Source organism: Phaethon aethereus, assembly GCF_964289735.1.
Source record: "Phaethon aethereus genome assembly, chromosome: 1".
Classification (NCBI taxonomy): Eukaryota; Metazoa; Chordata; class Aves; order Phaethontiformes; family Phaethontidae; genus Phaethon; species Phaethon aethereus.
Window position 1 is genome coordinate 154580577 of NC_138575.1, and position 9033 is coordinate 154589609.

General features: G+C 56.8%; 1 protein-coding gene across 1 annotated transcript; it reads right to left on the reverse strand.

Annotated features, from left to right (window-relative positions):
* Positions 1 to 1139: 1139 nt before the first annotated feature.
* SOX1 (SRY-box transcription factor 1) lies at positions 1140 to 7949 on the reverse strand. Its single transcript, XM_082011188.1, has one exon. The coding sequence runs from the start codon at positions 6496 to 6498 to the stop codon at positions 5371 to 5373; it is 1128 nt and encodes a 375-aa protein (XP_081867314.1). The 5' UTR covers positions 6499 to 7949; the 3' UTR covers positions 1140 to 5370.
* Positions 7950 to 9033: the final 1084 nt, after the last annotated feature.

The following is a 9033-nucleotide window of genomic DNA, read 5'->3' on the forward strand; positions in this document are numbered from 1 at the left end:
TCCTTCCCTTCCCTTCCCTTCCCTTCCCTTCCCTTCCCTTCCCTTCCCTTCCCTTCCTTCCCTTCCCTTCCCTTCCCTTCCCTTCCCCTTCCCCTTCCCCTTCCCCTTCCCCTTCCCCTTCCCCTTCCCCTTCCCTTCCCCTTCCCCTTCCCCTTCCCCTTCCCCTTCCCCTTCCCCTTCCCCTTCCCTTCCCCTTCCCTTCCCTTCCCTTCCCTTCCCTTCCCTTCCCTTCCCTTCCCTTCTGCCCATCAGTGCGGCCAGGAGATGAGGCACACGGCAGCACCCTCCCCACTGCTACCCCCTGCCAGCCCTCCCGGTGGGAGTTCTTCTCCAAGCCCCTCTCCCTCCTCCCCAGAGCCGGGCCGGGGCCTCCCCGCTCAGCCTCCCCCCCCGCGGGGGGCTCTGGTTTCGCTGGCGGCCCGGCCGGCCGTGGCTTGCCGCGGGAGCCGTCGGTGTTCCGCTGGGTGATTGTAAACGGGTTTGACTGGCCGTTGATCTCGGGGTCAGGACTCTCCTCGCTAATCCCTCGCTCTCCAAACACCGTCCCCCCTCCTCCTCCCCCCGCTCTCCCTCCCTCTCTCTCACCCCCCCCCCCCGTCTTCCTCTTGCATCATTCATCTGCAGCCCCTCCGACGGCACCCGGGGGCACCTCGCTTCTTGGGGCTGCAGCTCGCAGGTCCCCACGCACACCCCGCAAACAACACCCCGCAGGCCCACTGCTCCATGCTCCGGGGGTCTTGCTTAGGGAGAAGGGCCCTTCCCGCGAAATCAGTCCCCTACACACTCTACACAGGGACACATGGACAGACACTCGGACGCTGCCCGCCCCCACGGGGCTGCCCCTTCCCGGCGCTGCCCCACGTGTTGCGGGGCGACGCAGGAAGGGGACAGCCGGCGCCTGCCGGGGGGAGCGGGCAGAAGAGGGCCCGGGGGGGTCCGATGAGTCCCCGGGAAAGGGGGGGGGGGGTCGGCACCCGGCCCGGGAGCGCATCCCCTGCGGCTGAGGCGTCAAACCCACGGGCAGCTGCCAGCTCCCGCCTTCTAGCTGCCTGTCACTCTACAGCAACGCTCAGATTAGCTGTTTGGTTTGGTTCTCAGCGGCGTGGGGTGGTGTTTTGTGGTTTAGGTTTGTGGTTTTTTTGTTGGTTTGGGTTTTTATTTCCCCCCTTCCGTGGCAGTTCACACATGATAATAAAAAGCTGTAACCGCGTCAGGCGTTCCCGTGCCTCCAGCCCGACGATGCCTCTGCGTGTGGCGCAGCGGGGAGGGAGGATCCTCCCCACTCCCCCCGGCCCTGCCAAGGGGCACCTCGGGGGGGTTCTTGCCCCGTCTGTGCCCCCCCAGCTCCCGAGCGCGTTGAGGCCCCCGCGCAGATTTCTGAAGCCGTCCCTGTTTTCACCTTCCCGAGGAATTTCAGGTGCTCCCCGCCTCCCCCGCCCCGCTGCTCCCAGGGGCCCGGGGCCGGCCCATCGATGCCCCCCCCCCGGGCTCGCTGCGGTGTGACTCCGGTTGAAGGCGCGGAGGAGTGGAGCTGGAGGGAAAGGTTTTTTTCCCCGGGGCCCAGCGCCATTCCTACAAGCTCAGCGAGCCACGCACGGAAAAAGGAGGGAGGTGGGGACGGAGAGGAAAAATTAAAAAAAAGGAGAAAAAAAAAAGAGGGAGATTCGTTGGGAAAAGAGCTGTGGAGTTCAGGCCAAGTTTGCGGTTTTGGCTCGAAGTTTGGAGCCAAAAAAATAACAGATAACAAACCCGTTATCGCGCTGTGCCCCCTGCCACCCTGGCTCCCCTGCCGCCCCCCTCCCCCGGCAGAGCGGTGATCGGGGGCGGCCAGCCCGGCCCGCGGGGGGCCGTGACCCCAAGCCCCCACGCTATGCGGGGCCTAACTCCGCAGAGAGGGCACCTCCGCCCCGCTCCCCTTTGCCTTACTCCCTGGATTTTCCTTCCTTTTACTGAAAACGGCATGACTCTATTTTTTTTGTTTTAATTCTTCCACATAGGTGATTTTAATAGCTCTGTCAATCACATTATAGGAGGAACATTTCATACAATTTTAGATGTAAAGTACTTAAACCATAAATCGCTTAAACCTATTCTTAGTTTTGCATATTCAATTATTCTCTTATATATAACCTGCACAGCAAAAAGCCCGAATTATTTTACTGTACCGAAACCCAACTCGCCTGCTTAGCAAAGTTGTTTTAACTTTGTTTGTATACCCAAGCCTGAAGTTTAATTCAAATTAAAGTGAACCGCCAAACCAGTAAACCACGAACAAGCAAAAAATTCTACCCTTATGGTGTTTGGAGGAGCTGGTTTTTTTTTTTTTTGGAGGGGGGGTTGTTGAACATTCGCAGAGGGGATTGTGTTTCTTTGAAAGGCGGGCTGAGAATATTCGAAGCTTATTTGAATATAGCCGAGATTGGGTCTGTTTAATCCCCTTGTGTTGAAAGTGCAGGTATTCCTATTATTCTAGGCATAAAGCCATTGAGCCGCTAAATTGCGAGGGGAGGAGGGAAGACACGTTAGAAGGAGCTCATTTAGAGAGCCGTAATATTTCTCTTTTAAGCACTTCCCCTAGTATTTCTGTTGTTTGGACGTGTACAGATGTTTATTTGCTTTTCTCCCTCGACCGCCCCAATCCGCCCGTTCCATCAGTCGCCTTCACCGGTACAGGCTCGTCTCGCCGGGATTTTTCTCTTCTACACTGTCAGTAACTGTGATTTTCAATATGACCCTTACAGAAAAGGCACGTAACAAGGTGGCATCAAGATATATATGCATCTGCATGTGCACACGTACACACACACACAAACACGCACTCCCCTTCGGTCACGATGCTATCCGTAGCGTGTATAGATATGTAATGAGTACGTATACACATGATGGATAGCGCGTTTCAAGAAACGGTTCAACAGGTACTCAGCTTATTCCCTGCATATTTAAAGGTACGCTTATTAATATTTGAAATTATATACAGGACTGTGCTTGGCTGGACGTAACCTGCAGCCAGAGAAGGTTTCTCACGGATTCCTGCTTTCTCTGTGCGCTGTTGGTACGCCGAGCATTTCCAAAACTAGCCCGCTGAAACCCGCACACACCTTGTTTTAACAGAGGCTCAAATAGTTAAAATAAAAAAAAAAAAAAGGAGAGGGGGGATTTTTGGTCTGAAATCAATAGGCATCTACCATGAAAATTTTACGTTCACTTGAACGAACGAGTGATTTTAAACAAAATTATCAAAATGACTCCGAAGAGTTATATGTGTCAATTGACATGTCAGCATTATAGGTAAGGTGCGATCCCTAACACGGGCCGGAACCGCTCCGCATTCACCAGGTAACGCTCCCCCGCTCCCGGGTGGGTGAAGCACCATTCGCCAGCGCTGAAAGACGGTTTCCAAAGCCCTGCAGCCTGCTGCCACCAACATTACCGCCCCGGCACTTAAAAGTTTTTTTTTTTCCTTTTGTTTAAGCCGTTATGACTAATTTAAAAATCATTTATTTGCTACAGTATGATATTTAAATGCAACGCTTAACGCTGTTCTTCCTACCGGACGAAGTTTACAGCAAACTTTTAATTCCAGCATACCGAAAAGTACCGACCGACAGCTGGGAGGAGGGGAGAAAATCAAATTAAATTTCAAAGCGTTGGACAACGTTCTGCAGTGAACAGATCCGCATCGTTTTGCTCGACAGCCCTCGCACCGATCGCGGGACCCAGCGCCCCTGTTTGCGCGGGGCGGGGGGCGTGAGAACCCGCCGCTGCCGGGCTCGTCCCCCCGGGACGCTCGGCGGTGATGGTGCTGCTTTTCGGGCGTGGGGTGGCTTTTCTTTTCGGGACGCTCAAACCGAAGCGCTTTGGCTCTTCATGGTGTTAATTAGAGGCGAAGGGGAGCAGCTCGCAGCTGCCTTCGTCTGCTCCCGGGGAGGCCGGGGACCCCCGGGCCGGCGGGGATCCCCGGCGGAGTGGGGGACAGCCAGGGCCCCGGGCAAGTACCAGACGGTCAGCCCGGCCAAAAAGTACACGAAATGAAGCTTCACGGCTAAGAACGAGTAAGTCGGTAAGCCGCCTTTCCTCGCCATACGGAACGAGCGTGAAAATAAATCTCCCTTCACCCCTCCTGGTTTACACGGGCTGGGAGACAGCGATATTTACTGCGGGACTGCACTTCGTTCCGCTTGCCGCTCCGGTTTAAAACTTCCTCCCCATATTCTAGATTTACCTGCTGTATTTCCAGGCGCACCACGGTAAACACTGCTACCATCTCCGGTTAGGTTTCTCTTCTTTTTTTTTTTTAAAAAAAAACAGGTGACTTTTTCCGCTTTGAAATTTATTTAACTCAAAATTGAACGCATCCTTAGGATTTCTGTTTAGCAGAAAGGCTTTTTAGTAAACTATATACACAATCTGAATTCCCTCGTAACGCCTAAATAAAAATTATTTCACAATGCATTTACAAGAAATGGTACAAAAAGAAAACAAAACCAAAGAGAAAACAAACAAACAAAATCCAGATACAATAAAGTTTCACAAAACCCAGGAAAAAAAACCCCAAACATTGCAGCCTCCAAAAGAAAAAAGAAAAGTTTTATAAATAAACAAACAAATAACAAAAAAGAAAACCCAAACAAAACAAAACAAAAAAACACCACAAAACGCGAGAACATCTACAAAAAACTTTTAAGTGTTGTTTTGGATTTGCCTTAGTACATGAGTAATAAATGAGAACTCTTTCCCCAACAACTTCGAGTTAATTAGGCAACAAAAAGCGTTCGCAAGAAGCGATCCGTGACTGAAATCGTAGCGGTTCCGCGCGGTATAAAAGTTGGCATAGCCTACAACTCTGTGCGGTTATTATGGATATTTTTTATCTTTTCACTGTTGCTCCCCCCCCTTCTCTCTCTCTTCTCGTTTGCAAATAAACGCTCTATGTCTCTTGGGTGAATGATAAATACTGTACAAAAAGTCTCGATAAAACACAGAAGTTCAGCCTAAAACTAGTTTCATAAACTAGTCCTCCTAAAAAAAAAAAGGTAAGTAAAGCAACCGTTACCTTTTTTCTCTCTCGTTATTATTATTATTATTATTTATTATTATTATTACAAGAACATCAAAACATTTCTTTTCTGTACAAAAAGGAAGGAAGAAAGAAAAAAGAAAATAAAAACGACGAGGGGGGCGGGGGGATAGGGGAGCAAGGGGCGGAAAGCAGAGGGGGGCGCGGGAGCGGGGCAGGAACGGGGCCGGGGGCCGAGAGGGCGCGGGCAGCGGCGGGGCCCGCAGTCCCACCGGGCGCCCCGGGGCCGGCGGCCGAGCCCGAGCTGGAGCCGCTGCGGCTGCCCCCGCCGCTCCCGGTGTGCCGGCGGGGGCTCAGATGTGCGTCAAGGGGACGGTGCCGTTCACCCCCGTGCTGGCGCTCTGGTAGTGCTGGGGCAGGGAGTGGAGCCGGCTCTGGGCGGCGGCGGCCGCCGGATCCCCGCCCTCCCCGGCCGGTAAGTACATGCTGATCATCTCCCGCAGGTCCCCGGGGCACGGGGCCCGCGAGTGCGAGGTGACGGGCGGGCTGACGCTGGGCTCCGACTTCACCAGCGAGCCCAGGGCGCCCAGCGCTCCCGAGGAGGCGGCGGCCGCCGCCGCCGCCGCCGCCGCCGCCGCCGCCGAGTTCTGGTGGGGCTGGGAGCCGTAGGGCAGGGCGCCGTAGCCCGAGGGCGAGGCGCTCATGTAGCCCTGCGAGTTGGAGATGGGGCTGTACTGCAGGGCGCCCATCTCGTAGCGGTGCATGGGCTGCGGGTTGTGCGGGTGGTGCGGGTGGTGGGGGTGCGGGTGGTGCGGGTGCCCCCCGCTGCCCGGGTGCTGGCCGTAGGCAAGCTGCGCCTCCTGCATCATCGCCGCCGCCGCCGCCGCTGCCGCCACCGAGCCCGGGTAGGCGCCGTTGGCCCAGCCGTTCATGTGCGCGTAGCCGCCGCTGGCCGTGCCGCCGGGGCTCTCCAGCCGCTGCCCGACGCCGCCGGGGCTGACGCCGACGCCCATGCCCACGCCGACGCCGGCCGGGCCTCCTCCGGCCGAGCCAGCGCTCAGCAGCCCCCCGGCCAGCGAGTACTTGTCCTTCTTGAGCAGGGTCTTGGTCTTCCGCCGCGGCCGGTATTTATAATCCGGGTGCTCCTTCATATGCAGCGCCCGCAGCCGCTTCGCCTCGTCGATGAAGGGTCTCTTCTCGGCCTCCGACATGACTTTCCACTCGGCCCCCAGGCGCTTGCTGATCTCCGAATTGTGCATTTTGGGGTTCTCCTGGGCCATCTTCCGCCGCTGGCCCCGCGACCACACCATGAAGGCGTTCATGGGTCTCTTGACCCGGTCCTGGTTCGCTTTGTTCCCCCCGCCGCCACCGCCTCCGCCGCCGCCGCCGCCGCCTCCCGCTCCGGTCTGCCCCGAGAGGTTGGTGGGGGCTTGGGCTCCGCCGGGGGAGTGCAAGTCCGTCTCCATCATCATGCTGTACATTCAAGTAGCTTTTTTATTTTCCACCGGCGCCAGGCGTGAAAAAAGAATCAAACATAGAGGAGCGCGGGAGGACGGGGAGCGAGCGAGGCAAAACCCGTTTGTATCTAGGTAGCGACCGCCGTGCAAAAAAAAAAAAAAAAAAAAAAAAAAAGAGGAGGAGGAGAGGGAGGAGGAGGAGAAGCAAACCGCGAGGAGAGCGACCGGCGACCTCGCCGGCGAAAAAAAACAACAACAAAAACCCCACAAAACAACAACAACAAAAAAACAAAACAAAAAAACTTTCTCCCTTTTGCAAATCACTCTCGGGGCTCGGCGGCGGCGGGGATCCGGGCTGCTCAAACAGGTGCACGGCAAACTTGCTGCGTGGCTTGGGGCGGAGGGAGGAGCGTGCGGAGCCGCCGGCGGTGTCCTCCGCTCGCCGGCTCTCCCCGGCAGAGGCGCGCACACCCCTCCGCTCCCGCTCTTATCCTTAACGGAGCTATTTTTTTTTTTGTTCTTTGCTAACTTGGAGAGAGAGAGGGAGGGAGGGAGGGAGGGAGCGTGTGTGACTTGCATCCGCTGATCGCAGGTGAACGGAGCAGAAGAGCGAGGAGAACCCACCGCCACGCAAAAAGGAGGCACCACAAAAAAAAAAAAAAAAGTATTTAAACGTTAACTAAAAAAAAAAAAAAAGCGGGAGGAGGGTCGGGGGAGGGAGGAGGGGGGTGGGGGAAGGAACCCGACCAAAACAAGCGCCGGGCCCGGCCGCCGGGGCGCGCGGCGATTCGCTGGCGCGCGCTGCCTCCCGCCGCCCGGGCGGGACGGGCGGGGCCGGGCCGGGAGAGGAGGAGCCAGCCGGGCGCGCGGCGCTGCAGCCGTAACGGCGCGCGCCCGGCCCGCCTATAAATCGCTCGGCGGCGGCCAATGGGGGGGCGCGCCGGCGGGCGGCCGTTTGCATAGCGCGCGCGCGCTAGGCAGTGACGTCCGGCGGGGCGCGCCGCGACCGGGGAGGGGAAAAGGGGGGCGGGGGGTAAGGACGCGCCCCGCCCCGCGGCCACCGACGGCGGCCCCGCCCCCACCTCGCCCCGTGCTCCGACCCCGCGGACGGGACGGACAGACGGCACTGGCCGCCCCCTCCCGCCGGGCATCCCTTGCGCCGCGGGCTGCCCCGTCCCCGCCGGGCGCGCCCGACACTTAGACGGCCACAGAGCGGTATTTGGGGAGGCTGAGGAGCCCCGGGCCGTCCGCCCCGTGCCGGGGAGCCCTCGTCGCTGCCGCACAGGTGCGAGCGGCGCCTCAGCACGCCTTTTCCCCCAGGACTTTACCCGTTCTGGAGCTTTCCCTGGGCTGGCGGGGGCAGACGGTTCTTCCCGGCCTTAAAACCGCTCCCAGGCCTAAACCCGGGCGGAAGGCGGGGGCTGGACGCGGTCGTTATGCGCTTAGTCCTAGGGGAGTTAAAAGCATCCGAGACTAATGAGAGTACAGGGAAACATGTTACATTTGTGTAAAGTAAGCACAGGCATAGGACTTTGTTTGTTTGTTTGTTTCCCCTGAAGATACTAAAAGACCATCTTTGTGCCGTGGCTGCCCTGCGGGATAGATTACAGTCATTTCACAGAGGGAAGAAAATGGTCCCCGCTGAAATTCACGCCCTAATCTGTAATTGTAGCCATAGGAATGGCCGATCTGTCGCACAGAGGCCCCCCCCCCACCTCCCCCTCCCAAACCGCCACCCCCGTCGTCTTTTGCCAGGTGGAGAAAGGGACACTCGGCATCCCTGCTCTTTTCCCGGTCCGTGAGTGTTAATTTTCCTGACCCTGGTGGCCATCCAAGGGGTGGAATCACGCCACAGCTCCCCCAGTTACTGGTACTACCGCCAGAAGTTTTCTGCAGGAGGAGCACGCACCCTGCACAAAGCACTAGCCTTAGGCGCTGGGCTGGGATTAGACTCTTCTTTTTTTTCTTTTTTTCTCATCATAAAATAGTGAGCTCATCACGATAATCTGGCATTGCCGAGGAGAGGAAAGCGCCTCTCTCCTCATTCCTCATGGCTGAAGGCTCGGCCTTAGTTCTGGACCCAGCTCAGCCAGAGTGCTGCTGGTATCAGTGGGCTGGCGGGGATGTTTTTGGGGTGACTGTTCCCTTCCAGTTGGCCCTAAGGGTGCAAAGAGGTTGGGGGAGGTGTGTGTGTGTGTGGGTGGATGATGTGGGATCGGGCCCGTGCTCTTCCAGCTGATGTTTTCCTGAGCTGGTGGTTGCCACATCTGCAGGGGCAAAGCAAGCGAGGCCGCGGTGATTGCTAAATGATGGATTAAAAATATAATTGGGGGGGGAAGAAGGTTATTGCAGAGAGGTGCATTTCCACTTGGATGGACAAACGAAGATATTAGGAGTAAAAAGCGCCAGATAAATGACATGGCTCGCACGTTATCCACCCAAAGCCCCAGTGGTTTGGTTTTTTTTTTCCCCCTGAAATTTGGTATAAAGGTACCTGAAGTCCACCTGACAAATAAATGGGACGAATCACTGTGGGGCAACCTTTTTCGGACGAGTCTC